General features: G+C 40.1%; 1 protein-coding gene across 1 annotated transcript in view; it reads right to left on the reverse strand.

Annotated features, from left to right (window-relative positions):
- LOC135223745 (nucleoporin NDC1-like) overlaps positions 1–15,161 on the reverse strand; it is a gene marked incomplete at its 5' end in the record, with an annotated part of 92,777 nt that overhangs the window by 6,913 nt on the left and 70,703 nt on the right. The window contains 6 exon segments of the mRNA XM_064262499.1: positions 4,881–5,029; positions 5,515–5,615; positions 5,846–5,960; positions 6,252–6,460; positions 7,960–8,152; positions 10,400–10,554. Of these exon segments, the coding sequence (XP_064118569.1) occupies positions 4,881–5,029; positions 5,515–5,615; positions 5,846–5,960; positions 6,252–6,460; positions 7,960–8,152; positions 10,400–10,554 (922 nt within the window).

Consider the following 15,161-nt stretch of genomic DNA (forward strand, 5'->3'; position numbering starts at 1 on the left):
TCCTTTGGCGAACATGACTGCTCAAAGCTCTTCATCAACATGGCCAACTCCCATGAAGACGATATGTCCACACCTTCCATGCGTAAGACCGAGGCTAGAGCAGCCCTGTACCCCTTCACCGCAGATACAGACATATGCCTTTCTGTCCTGAGATATATCAGAAAGTCTGCTAATTGCTGAATAGTGGTACCGAGTGGAGACAAGTTCCCTCAACGACACCAATCACAGTATGCTGACCATTTTCCTTGGTATACTGCTGCAGATGACTTTCTGATATTTCCTGCCATCTGATTTTCTGCTTTTTACAAAAACCCTCTTGCTCGCAGGATATACTTGACAGTCTCCACCCGTGAAGTGATAGGGACTTCACCGACCGGTGGTGCCTCTCCATATGCGGCTGATATAGTAGGTTGTTCCATGGGGGTAACTCTCTCGGCACGTCTATTAGGAGTTCCAAGAGGTCTGGAAACCATTCTGCCTTTGGCCATAAAAGAGCTACCAGAGTCATTCTGAGGTTCTGAGACCGCATTATCCTGTTCAGAACCTGACGGATTAGACAAAATGGAGGAAATGCGAAAATGTCCAGATTGTCCCATGGGTGTTGTAGCGCATCTTCTGCTACTGCCTCTACGTCTGGGACTACCGAACAATACACTTCCAACTTTTTGTTGTACCAGGTTGCGAATAGGTCTATGATCAGCCTTTCCCACAAGATGAGCATCCTGTCCACTACCTGTTGGTGCAAGGACCACTCCATTCCCAAGATCTGATCCTGCGGCTCAACTTGTCGGCCACTATGTTTCTTTTTCCCGGAATATATCTGGCCCTGATGTCTACTAGATTCTCTACAGCCCACTGATGAAGTTGAACTGTCATCACATGTAACTGCCGAGAAACTAAGCCTCCTGTTTGTTTATGAAAGCTACTACTGCGGTGTTGTCTGACATCAATACCACTGATTGCCCCTTCACCCTCTCCCTGAATTCCTGTAGTGCTAGAAACGCTGCTTTAACTCCAACACGTTTAAATGGAGTTCTCTGTCCTCGCCACTCCATTTTGCTGAAACCATCAGCTCCTCCATATGGGCTCCCCAACCTTCTAGTGACACATCTGAGAACAGCAAGAGATCCGGGGAGGGTTGCTGAAGGGGAACACCCACTGTCAGAATGTTGTCGTCTTCTGCCGACAAGGGAATTTGCTTGTACGGGTGATCTACTATTGGTGACCAAAACTCCTTCATCCTCCATTGTAGAGATCGAAGGTGTTGCCTCCCTTGTGGTACTAGCTTCTCCAAGGAAGTTAGGATTCCCAGTACTACCTGCCACTGTTTTGCTGGCTGTGTTTGTTTTTCCAGAAAGGCATTCACCACTTGTTTGCATTTCTCTACTCTCTGGTCTGTCTGGAATACTTTGGCTTTTATTGTGTCTATAACCATTCCCATTTCTCTGCAAGACTGAAGCTGAGAAATTTCCTGGAAGACTGATGGACTGGGATCTGAAAGTATGCGTCCTTCAAATCGATTGTCAGCATAAAGTCTTTGATCCTGACTGCTTGTAGAACCGTCTTTGGAGTTTCCATTTTGGGTACAAGGAAAATCCTGCTGTAAAACCCCTTTGACGGAATGGATACTTGTTCCACAGCCCCTTTTTCCATCATCTTCTTCATTTCTTCTTGCAGAATAAAAGCCTTCTGAGGTTCCTGAACATAAGCGAGGTGAGGTAATGGCTGTTCTGTCAGGGGTGGGGTTACTTCGTACGGAACCTAATACCCGACCCTGAGAACATCCACCACCCACTGCTCTGCTCCCAGTTCCTGCCACACCTTCCAGTGATTTGCCACGCAACCCCCCACTGGTGTGGCTGAGTGATGAAAGGCGCCCATCCTATCGTCTTGAGGGTCTTGTTGCTCTATTAGGGATGTTATGTCTCACTGGCTTCTTTCGGGGTAGCTTGACTGTTAGATGTTTTTCTAACTGCCTGTTGTACCAATCTATCATTAGTGTCCATCCTTCTTCTATCTATAGCCTCTTCCAGTATGGCCTCTGGCAACAGCAATTGCAACTCTAAGTTATCCCCATTCCTCATTGCTAGAAGGGAACCCAAATCAACAGAGCGGCTTAGCCTAGCCAAAGCTGCATCTCTCCTCATTAACAGGATATTTACCCAAACATTGGCAATTAAATTTGTCAAGTACGCAATTGCTTTGGAACCTGATTGCAGTAACCTAATGAACATTGATTCATCCACTACTTTTCTTGTCACTTCTGAGGATGCAATCTTTGCCACTGCTGTTGCCAAAGATCCAACCAAGAAGCAGTCTGAAAGACAGAAGAAGCTGTTGCTTCTAACGTAGCAGTCTCTTGGCAAGTCATCGAAGGGTATCCCATTTTAACTTAATCTAAGGTTAATCCAGGCCTTAACATTACCACATTTGGGTTAATTTGTTTAGACAGCAAAGGAACCGTCGGTGTCATAAAATATTTCCTATGTTTCATCATTGGAGGAGGGATAAACTAAAAACACTTGGTATCCTTTTTCACCCCAAACACCATATCAATCCCCGGAGGAAGCATACTGGCAGGTGTTTCCGTTCTCCCCGAGAGGTTATTGAATTGACGAATCAAATCAATCACCTCCGCATACAAAGCCAGAAACTCTTGGTTTTCTCCTTCCTCCGGCTCTAGCGTACTGTGCTCAGCCACAGGAGATGCTATCTCACTCCTATCCTCTGACAAAAGTCCGGGTACTTCGTGGCCTTCTGCCCCTACGGCCGTGGCCTCTTTGATCTCTGATGGCCGCCGATGGCTCAATCCCGAATAGTCAGCAGGAGAATGAGATCCCCTCACTCCTCTGCTCACGGATCTAGAGCGAGAATCTCGCCTACACCTCCAAGATGAAGGCTCTCTCGAAACCGAGCTAACTTCCTCTCTATGACGATTGATATCGTCTCCAACGACTGTTGGAGAATTCGGCCTTGATCCTTCATCTAGGCGGACAACGCCTTCCACCAACGTATCAGATGAGGTTGCCAACTCTATTCTTCGTTCTTTTAATAGGAGCCTTTTCATCCTTTCTCCGTATTCTAAATGGTCTTACAGGAGAAACTGTTATCTGTGTTCTATTCTTTGCTGCACTTTTCGCCCCCAATGTTGATTTTACCAACGGCATTGTAGTCTCTCTTAGACACTTTGTAGTCTCTACTGGCAACTCCGCGTCGGCGGCTAGCCCAGCGACCGTCGACGCTCTTCCTCGTTCGGACTCTTGTAAACGGCTTCGTCCGCTAGCTTTGAGCTTACCAGCCATGGACTTCTCGACTTTCTTGCTGACTGGGATGTGACAGTCCTGGCCCGAAGATGAAGAAGAATTCACTCTTCTCCTCTTAGCCCAAGGATCAATCACGAAATCCCGTATCCTCCAACGCTTGACTGGAACACGCCGTGACGTCATCGAACTTAGCGATGACACCGAGCTAGAGGAAGAAGATGAAGAGGAAGACGAATCACGCCTTTTCTTTTTGTCTTTCTTAGCAATTTTCTGCTATAGATCCTGTAATTTCTTAATTACAGTGTGTACTACCGAGTCAGAAAGCGTATTTGGTTCCGGAGGCAGCGAAGTAGACCGAGAAGCAGTAGGCTGTGATGTTATCGCGTCTGCCATGTTGGTGTGTGACGCAGGTTGTGACATCACCAATCTAGTAGGGAGAGACTGTGCGGCTGCTTGCTTGCTTGCATGGTGCTTTTACGTTACATGGAACCAGTGGTTATTCAGCAACGGGACCAACGGCTTTACGTGACTTCCGAACCACGTCGAGAGTGAATTTCTATCACCAGAAATACACTCTCTCACTCCTTAATGGAATGGCCGAGAATCGAACCCGCAACCACCGAGGTGGGACGCAAACACCTCAATGGAATGGCCGAGAATCGAACCCACGACCACCGAGGTGGGACGCAAACACCATACCAACCACGCCACTGAGGCGCTGGAGCCGGCACCTGGAACAAAGATGGCGATACTCCCCCCCTCCCTGCTGGGAACAACAGAGCGTAAATATTATGCATAAAATTACCCAAAACCCCTCCTGGAGTTTCTGATAACGAATCGCTAGGAGAAACCGAAGGGGTATGGGACAAATCAAAAGCAGGTGGCAAAACGTATGGAGCAGTCTGGTGTATTGCCGATACAAAAGAATCCGGCAACGCTTGGTCATCCAAAGATGGCGTCGTCTCCTTTCGTTTGTACTGGCCTTTCTCATAAAACTTCCTCCACTGTTCCACCGACCAACCACGACTAACAGAACAAGGATTAGTAATTGTACATACATTTTCTCTGCACCTACTACATGCTGGATGAGGGTTTGTCGACACCGAAGTTAGGAATCTTGAACACGGAAAGCCACTGACTCCAGAGCATTTCCTTTGTCTCCTCTTTGAAACGGAAGAAGATCCCGATGGTGAAGCAAAAAACTCCATCTCACCACTTATACACTCTTACAGATCACACCCAACACTGAGCACACTCAGAGAAAGAGAATTAACAAGAAAAATGAAAGTGGAATGGTGAAAAACAAGCAAACTGAAACCAGCTTCAATTCAGATAGAGAGTAAACACATCCTATCTTAAAGGCGGTAGAAAAATAACTGGTGGGTCACAGGACGCCAAGGGCATTCTGGGTAATACATGCCCCGTGACCTGGTATAGATGCCAATAATCCCTGGATCTCACAAGTTTAATTTTAATTCTACTGGTTTCCAGCTTGGCGCTAGTAAATCCTAATGTTAAGACCGAAGGTTTGTTTTGTATATGAACAACTCAAGTTTTTTTGTTTTTCCTGGTACATTACTTTTAAATGAGCTAAACAGTACAAGCCTTGAAACTTACAAAATGGATGGTCCAAAAGTAGTGGTGATTGTATACAATGCAGATCGTAGGGCTGAACGGAGAGCTCTCCTCAACTTGAATTCAGCTGGCAAGGAGTCACTAGTGCCAGCTCTCTTGGATATGGTTCCTCTACTTAAACCATCCACAACCTACAAAGTGAAATAATTTCATTCTATAATATTGTATAACAATTATTCACACTTCAGTCAACTTTAAAATTTTGATGAATTTTACTTCAGCCACTGAGGAAAAAAAAAGGAGGAAAGCTGCAATCCTAATGCTGTCACTGACATTCTTTTTACTGCTTTCAATATTTTCAAGGGTATACAAGCCCTACCACAATATCTTCAGAAATTTTTATGGCCACCAAAAAAATGAAGATGCATGATAAGAGAAGAAAGGCCTAAAATATCAAGAAAATTCAACAGCCAACCCTAGAGGAATGTGGACCAAAGGTTATAAGAGGAAAAATGACAATAGTCTGATCACAAGCACTTCTACATTTACTAGAAAACTATCTGGTATATATTCTTTGAAATACTTCTGCCAAGAGACCGTTTATTACATAAGCCTTGAGACATTCTTTTCCTGAAACTAAATATGATAAAATATGAAATCAAAAGAAATAACATACCTTCTGGAGCTGTAAAAATGCAGCTAAAATATCAGGTACATTCCTTTGAGCCACCCCATACTTATCTTCCGTGAATGAAGAAGCAACAAGATCACCAAATGCTGTAATAAGTACAAAATATTTTTTAGTCATGATAAACAGTAATTAGGTCAGTGTAAAGTATCTAAATGATGGTTATTGGTAACATTAATATACTGTTACTTTTACAAACAACTTTTAACTAATTTAAAAAAATATTGATTCACACATGCCCTCTCTTGCTGAGGCATAACATTAGTTTAATCCATAATTTACTTATCATACAAGCCACAGATGGCTGAAGTAATTTTACCTTGAACTGCCCAAATTATGGGAAGAGCCTCAGCAAATATGCTTCGATTTGTTGCATCTGGCAATTCAGCAAGGAAATAGGCAAACACTGGGTATCTCTTAAGACTGTCCAGGATCTGAAATCAAATATTATACTTGCATTAATATCTTCTGACTGGTAGAAAATTTTTTGACAAGGAAGAGTCTTATGCTCATTACCAAAAATACTGATACTAGTCTTTAAATATTAAGAGTAGACTTGAAATACTATCTTGTAAAATAGTTCAGTAATCCGTATAAATTTCACTACCAAAATCCTTACAATAACATTCTAAAACTATATTCACTGATATGCTTCCTTCTGCAACTACTAAGGACTGATATTCAAGACTAACATTTATCCTTAATTATTTTCAAGCATGATATACCTTCAAAAGTCTTTCCTTTAAAGAAACAGTTGGTGGCTTGACAACAGCATTTTTATTGATGTCAGTTGCAGTAACAGCTGGGTCCACTGGTTTCTCAGGTACTTTGGGTATTTCCTCTGGACAATTATGTCTCTTAAGTCTGTCAGTGAACTTACGAATAAGGTTTAAAGATGGGTTCATAATACCCAGCCAGTTACGGGGATGGCCACCTGAAATCAGAATATAAATGAACATTCACAATGTGGAACAGTGAAATGTATACAGATCTACTGATATTACAGCACAATAATGACATAAAGAATCAATGCTATCTCTATAGTCTCTTCTTTCAAGTAAGGAACATGTGAAAATTCAATTTCTAACTATAATATGTAAGTTTACCAGATAAATGAGCCACATTCTTCTCTCTTAATGGAGTGATAATTGCATCTTATCACCATAAATTAGTTTGAGAACAGGGTTCAAATGGTATAACGAAGTTAGGCAGCTAGGTGTAAAGTAACAGAAGGGAACACATGAATGGTAGAGGACAACATAAAAATAAACATTCAGACGGGGACAAAGGAGTGCAGTACTGAACCAGTTATTTGACGACTGTACATATATCTCAACTAGCTACTGGTTTTTGAAGTCCACATAATGATCAGGTTTTATTTATCTTTTTTGATTAAAATTTCTTTAACCAATCACCCTGTTAGTATTACTGTACACTTTCAACTTCAATACTTTAATAACATGCTTAAATCAAAGTATGAAATGTCCACAATGAGGTACTCATTCTATTTGAGCCTGATACTCATGATGGGGTTCCACTTTTAGAAGGTTTTAAAAGTTCTTTACATCAGCTCTCAGCTCTACCTGCATAGCTCTCTACCTTTTACTTCTTATCCATTCCCTTCAACACCTTAAAAGCTTATCATGTCCACAACTTCTTGAAACATTACCTTGACCCCACTTTTAACCACTCAAAAATATAAAAGTACTTCAGGCAAGCCTTACTAGATTTCCGGCATGTGGCTAGGTGGTTTCAAACTAAAACCATATTATTGGTGTTAAACCTTAAGTTTAACTTTCCCCCAAGGGGAAATACTGACTGCAAATCAAGCTGCAGATAGTACTGAAGGTTCTCTATAACATTCCTTTAGCTCCACCTGCATTGCTGTCTAACTTCAACTTTCCATTCACTTTATAGCCACTTCTTACTTAGGTGTCTAATTTCTTTACCTTATTCAACTTTCCATACTATTTAAGAATGAGTCTTTCTGGCTTGAGAACCTGTGGTCTTATTATACATCATAAACTTATTTCCAATCCAGCCTTTTCTTTAAAAGTGTCTGATAATGATTCTACATTTCTTTGGTTACTGATTGTTTTGTCATTATGATGTTATTTGCATGAAGACTCACTTTGTCATTACATGACCTATTCATGTACACATGTTACTGCAAGATTTAACAACACTATAGACCCAAAGGAAGTAATTTAAATATTCATACAATAACTTATAGCAGCAGCAGAATAGAGCTATGTATACCTGCAGAGTATTTTGGCAAACAATTATTGTGCTGTGATGTTGAATTCTGGTTATAATACAAACCTGAATACATTATACTCCTAATACTGATGATTATAAGACCCTCATAAAAAAAAATACTATTAATTCAAATCAAAAGAAAAATTGATATCTATTGCTAAATAGTAAACATACCTGGCTGGCTGATGGCATAAATCTGAGAACGCCTTACAAAATTGCGTGGTTCAAGTGCTGCAAGACTTTTTAAATCCATGAAAGCCAGAAGTTGCAGCAGACCACCCGAGCTTAGTGCATGAGACAACCTCCATGAATCGGTGTCAGTTTCTGGATTGCTTTCTTCCACTGACGTCAAAGGTATTTCAATGGGCTAAAAAAAAAATATTTTAAACATTATGTACTTATAAAAGTCACTTATACATTTATTTTTTATTTGTCAGTTGTCAACTTCTTCCTGAGAGTTTGAAAATTCCATGCAAATACTATTACCATATTTGTACTTGAAATTTCTAACTGAAAAGTAAAATTCAGGCATAAAAAATATAAAAACTGCAAACTGTCAAGTAACAACTAAGAGTTTAATAAAACAAAAGCATCCTCTTTTCTCTTAGTTTAGATAATGGTTTCTGCAGTGCAAATAAATGGAATTGATATTCTTCAGTCAGTGACCTCCTTAAATATTTTGGCTAAAAATAGTGAAGCTACCAAAATATCAATCAAACATTCACAATAAGGGACTAGAAGTGATACAGCAAATAATATTAACTCTTCATCAGACTTTCCGTTAGTGTGAAAATCATTACCTCCACTTTCTTCTGTCTGACAACCAGTGCCTTCCCCCTTTTCCTATCTTATGTTTAAGTTTCTGGTCATCACATCTCTCAATGACTCTCTCATTTGTAATATCATCTTCCCATTCCACTTCAGTCAAGAATTTCAGCCTTTTATATTCAAACCTGATAAAAATCTTACATTTCCCTTGTAACTGTCAATATCTCTGAAGCATAAAGAAGTATACTAAAAAGGCTTAATACACTTATCACTAATATCTGATGCTCACTAATGGAATGCTTATGTTTACTAGCAGTAGTCTAAAAATCTCCTTTTGACTTCATCCACATTGATGCTATGTTTACTAGCAGTAGTCTAAAAAACTCCTTTTGACTTCATCCACGTTGATGCTATTCTCTCTTACCGCATCTCAATATTTGCTTCGCTGTCCCCGTCACCACAATAATAGAGGTCTATCTCTCCTAGACTTGTCATTCTATCAAAACATGGTGCTCTTCCTGCTTCTCTTCACTACGTATTTGTTCCTTAACATTTTTAGTATCTTGACCCATTGCTCATCTCCAATCCTGAATACCTCTTACGAATATAAAGCATTTGCATATAGATTTTACCCCAACGGCCAAGCACTGGGACCTACGAGGTCATTCAGCGATGAAATGGAAATGGACAGTAAAAGGTTTGAAAAGTGTAACATGAGGAAAACTTCGCAGTTACGCTATTAGGTGAGGGTGGAAAGTAAGATGGAAAACAGAGAATATGAAAGGAGGTATAGTAAAAGTAATACAAGGGGTTGCAGCTAGGGGCCGAAGGCACGCTGCAAAGAACCCTAAGTATTGCTACTGTTATATTAGGAGTACTAAGTTAATCCCTACACTCTTCATGCAGCATCTACACACTTTCTGGTCTCTACTTCTACCTTCTTACCCATCTTTTTTATCTTGTCTATTTTTACTTTCAACAACAAAGCCAAGTTAGTGAAAATATTTACTGGATGATCCCTTAACTTTTGTTAGACATGAATGATTTCATAATCAAGGAGGTTAACACTTCAGAAAATGCTACCTAAAATTGTTTTTGATTTGTTACTGCTATTACTGGCAGTTAAATAAAATATCTCCATCAATCAAGTCAGGAGGTGATAATGCTTTGGTAATTGGTTTATACATCAGCAATTTGATGAACACTCACCAGGGTGCCTTCTATAGATGATAGCAACTTCTAATGGAAATTGCAATAAAATATGTTTAAATTTTCTGACATGGAAAAGATCTTGCACACTACTGGCAGTTTAGTGCAAGGCACATTGTGTAGTTTGGCAAAGATATGCTCTTTTTTCTGAGGGCTCTCATTTTTTTTATTAGTCTACAATGGTGGCACTGTATTTCCTTTTTATTATCGATTTCCTTCCAATGCCCTTATTCTGTCTCTTCGGTATGTCATGCAATTAACTGCTGTGAGCTGTTATTAAATGACCACCATTGACAAAGGTCTGGAATTTATTAAATGACCACCATTGACAAAGGTCTGGAATTTAGCTTATCTTAAAAGCTGAGCTCCATCATATCTGAGATATAATAGCCCCACTGTTCTTTTGTCTTTTGTAGTAATATGATCCAAATGTGGATACTGCATTAGGACAAAATACAGCATCATCTTACTAACTGATGTTTGAATTAACCTGGTATATCAATAATTTTCTGTTTGGGCAGCCAGAAATAAATAAAAATTACAAAACAATAGCTCTGAAATACCAATAAAAAAAATACTTACCCTCTGTAAAAATTACAAAATAATAGCTCTGAAATACCAATAAAAAAATACTTACCTCTGTTATAAATATATAAAATATGTCATTATAGAATGTTATTGAAATTGCCCAAAGAATTGTGGCCATCAACATTGTAACCATCAAAGGAATATCAAGTATGACAACGCCATCCATCCAACTGCTACTGCCATTTAACAAATTCAGCACAATACCTGTAAGAAATAAATAAAGTTCATACAAAACTTGTCAAAATAAAAATGTATCAATGTAAAGAGGAACCTCGGTTTTTGTACACAATCCGTTCCAGAACTTCCCACAGTCGGAAACATACGAAATCTGAAACAATAATTCCCATAAAGAATAATGTAAATACAATTAGTAATGCGTTCCAGACACCTAAAAATATTAACAAAAATCCCAATTTTTTAAAGTAAATTGTATTTTTCCTAACTATACAAACCTAAGGTCCTTTACATTAGGAATTACTTTCAGCATAGGCTGGAATATGGCCGTTAAATTCTTGAACAAGGTGGTTATGCAGTAACTACCGTCTGGTAGGCAGGTAGGCCCACCTGCCTGGATGTAAACACTCCACTGCCTTTTGGCCCAGGTTTCAGATTGAGGGGTGGCATGAGGGGGGGGATTAATGTAAAGGACCTCAGGTTTGTCTAGTTAGGAAAAATACAATTTACTTTTAAAAATTGTGATTTGTTCCTACATGATAGACAAACCCTCTATCCTTTACATTAGGAAGACCCAGTGATTGGTGGGAGGAATGTGTGAGTGAGCCTCTAGAGCTGACTGGAGTGCAACACACCTGGGCTATTCCTCCTGGATGTAAAGTGAGGAGAAGTACCCTGCCTCTGACAACTTGATTGGAGTATAGGAGCTGCATGATCAAAAGTCACTTCTGGGGCTTTTCGAAATGAGTGAGGAATCGTAATTCACCCGAAAAGGGCTGGGAAGAATATTCAGTTGGAGGCATTAATGCAAAGTTCTGGGAAGGCTTTGCATTATTGCCAGTCTCCTTCCTCCCCTTGCTTGAGGAAGGAGCAGGACTGCTTCTATGATTCTGATATAAAAATAGAAAGGAAACTCAATGTGCAAGCTTACCACAAACGCCTAACCAACAAGTGTAAGTTTGGGTCCTATCCTCAACCAGGAGTAAGATGAGTAGAAGGACGAAGAGGGGAAGGTGGAGAGGCTAGTCACTCTTGCATCCTTCTTACCTCTAGAACTGCACACCATAGGTGAGATGCAACTTGTCCTCTTGTAGGAGCCCGGTAAGCAAACACAACTTGTGAGCATCCACCACTAGTCCAAGGACAAGAGGTTCCAAGGACCTGTGGGCAGACCCAAAAGAAGAAAGATATAAATGCGGTCCGATATATTCTTCGGAGTGATAAAAAGTACCAAGCCAATGGCACTGCTCACTTTCTGAGAGAGCATACAGTGGACATATCCAACTGCAGTGGAGTTCCTCATGATCTCGTAGGACTAGGAGGAAGACAAGTTATTAGACACTTCTGCATTGGAAGTCAGCAGTGGATAAAGGTATCAACACTCAATGAAGGGTGTTGATCCTTTGTAGGTACAGCAACACACCAATAGGACAAAGTAATGACTGATCTGGATCAACCGATACAAAGTCCAAAGTACAGGAGATCATGAAGGATTCAGACTTGTCAACAGATACAGAATGTTTACGCATCCGAGATGGTTTCACAACTATGTTGAGAGATGAGATGATGACTCTCATGAGGTATGTGCACATTATACAAGTCAAATGCCTTCTAGAGACCGAGGTCCCTGTGATGGCAAGACAGAAAAGTTTCTCATCAGTACTGTAGTTGAATCTCAACTAGGGAGAAACAATACTACTTAGTGAATGACTAAGGTGAATGTGGACCTACATCTTCATGGTTGAATCAGAGAGAAGTGAACTCTCACAATTCTGATCATAGAATAAGTCCCATTGATGATACCAACCAGTAATAACAGCTCTAATCTCTGGTGTTTTACCGAGGACTGAAAAAGTTAAATAGTTATTCCGCTATTTTATTGCTGCTTGGTGAGAAAGTTGGTGCTTGCAATGAAGGCAGAGAGTCTTTCAGTAATGAAAACACAGGGATTGTACTGCCTGAAGAATTGCTTCTTGTGGGTTGGATCAGGGAGGAACTTTTCTATCTTCTCTGGTATATTAGAAGACAAAACTCCAATTGTCTGAAGAAAATCATTCTGGTCATCGCAGTGGCCGATGGGGCAGGTATGATGGAACAGAAGACTGCCATCTTCTGTTATACCGTGGGGTAAACAGAAAGATGATAATGGGTCTAATGAGACATATATGCCTGAATATTCTTGCAACGGCAAATGTGGAGCATGAGACATGGGCCTTATGCGAGAATTCCGAGCCAACCAGACACCAAAGTCTGTGATGGCCAGACAGAGAGATTTGAATTGGCACTTAATCCTCAATAGAGGAAAAACATACTGAGTTACCATGTTGGAATGCATCTCGCTTGGAACTATCAAGCGCAAAAATATACACTCGAGCATGGGAGGGAAGGAAACCCTCTTGTTCAGTGATAATACAAATGTTGTGGTGTTGTTGGCAAACGATACCACTAGTCATCTCAAAATCAAAACCAGAATCTCTTGGGAGGCCCGATAGGCTGTCCTGATTTTCAAGTTAATTAAGAAAAACTACTATTTGTCTCGGTCACATACCAAGGGAATTAGCTTACAGATATGCGCCTATTACTTGGATGGTGCAACTGATAACAGACGCATGTTACGAGAACATACTAGTATCTTCGTAGGTTCCTGTAAATCGTGCTCCAACCTAATTCTTCTTCATTCGAGAAAAACACACTATATTTTGGGGATAACGTCCCAGTTCCCGCTCCAGAAGGAGCAGGTGAGCCGAAGAGACAGCTAATTGCTCCCTCCTCAGGGAAAGGATGCAGACCCTTAGAAGTCTCTAGGCGAGACTTCTTAGGGGGGCAGAGAAATTACCTTTCTTAGGCCGTGGAAGTCTTCAAAGAGGGAGGTGAGGTGTCAGATAACGAAGACGATGACTCGTTAAAACTCGCTGCAACATGGGAAGGGAGGGTACTATGTCATGGCAGGGGACCACTGATCGAGAAAAGAGAGTTCATTTGGTAGAGCCAAGCACTCAGCTTGGCAGAGCTGGCTGGATAAGCCGAGTCGAGTGAGCTGAGGATATCACCACTACATTATAAGTGGTAATCATCAGCAAAGAACTATCACCTTTCCCCAATTAACTGTTCTCCTTCGAAGACAAAGCTCCAAGAAGAAGAATAAAAGAGGGATTCTGTGTCTGCTGTCCCACATGTTCGGACCCTAAGGTCCAAGACATGAGAACAGTACTTGACCATTCACCTAGGTGTTGCATGCAGTGCCAAGCTCTGCATAACAACAAACCAGACTGAAGAGCGTACTCATCTGTATTGGTAAAGGCTCGTCTCGCTATCCAAGCAATCGTGATAGCACGGTTGATGTGAATCTACTATAGCAAGGCCATCACAAAAAGTGGGTTTATATATTAATTTTTAAAGTCAATTAATTAATTGTTCAAGAATTTAACAGCTGTATTCCAGCCTACACTGAAAGTAATTCCGAATATAAAGGACCGACGGTTTGTATATCGTGTAGGAACAAATACATTTTATAGGAAATAAACACAGTTTTACAGACAGAAAACAATGAGAAATAAATAAATGAACATTTAACATCACTCTTACCTTTATGGAAGACATTTGTTAGCGTAAGGAAAACGGAGAGTAGGGGAGAAGGAAGATTAGAGGTTATTGTTTGGAAGGGAATCTCCCTCTAGAAGGACTTCAGGTATTGGGGAGAAGGATGATTAGAGGTTATTGTTTGGAAGGTGAATCTCCCTCTAGAAGGACTTCAGGTATCAAGGACTTACCTTCTGGCGTTTCATTAAAATTTGCCAAAAGTTAAATACGGCATTGTCATTAAACATGTTGGAGACACGGATTACAACAGCTTTGTTGGGATGATAATTCTCCACAAAATTTTTTAAATCACTCCACTTTCCAAACACGTACTTAATCACTGAAGCAGGCACATTATGTACGTATGACCATTCACATTCTGAATTTTTCAAACTATTCTCCAACTATTCTCTGCTGGCCTTAAATTCACTAATAGCAGCAACATCCTCCAACACTTTGCTACAAGTTCTTTCTTAAATTCTATAATGTTTCTCGCCTTTTTTACAGAAGGGCAGGACTTGGAAGTTTCTTTGGCCCCATGATAGCTTATATGTATACCAGTTGGAAGGTACAGGGCCTAGTCAAGAAAGGAGCGTTTCCAAGTGTACGAAATCCAAGGATATGTACAAAACCTGAGATAAAATTACATCAGAAAAAGTCTACAAAAACCAAATTGTACAAAAACCGAGATTCCACTGCATGACAACAAATATTTTACAATGATTTAAAGTCACTGAATATATGCAAAAAATCCCTGGTAAGTTAACAATAGCAAGCAATCATTATTTTATCACCTTTATTTGAATGCCAATGCAATCACAGGGGAATAAGGACTACAATTTTCTCAGCTAAACTAGGGTCCCTCCAATTTTCAGATTAAAGCTAAACTCTGTGATACTAGCAGTAAAGCTACAAATGTTCCAAGTTCCATCTTTATTTCTCTTATAGATTCAAAGTTTGATTAATAGAGAAAAAAGTTAAGATGGACCAAATTTTAATATACAACAGTATAAACTTGAAATTAACCTGCATTCTCAATTAAAATTCAAGCATTAAGG

The sequence above is a fragment of the Macrobrachium nipponense genome, chromosome 10 (genome assembly GCF_015104395.2).
Source record: "Macrobrachium nipponense isolate FS-2020 chromosome 10, ASM1510439v2, whole genome shotgun sequence".
Classification (NCBI taxonomy): Eukaryota; Metazoa; Arthropoda; class Malacostraca; order Decapoda; family Palaemonidae; genus Macrobrachium; species Macrobrachium nipponense.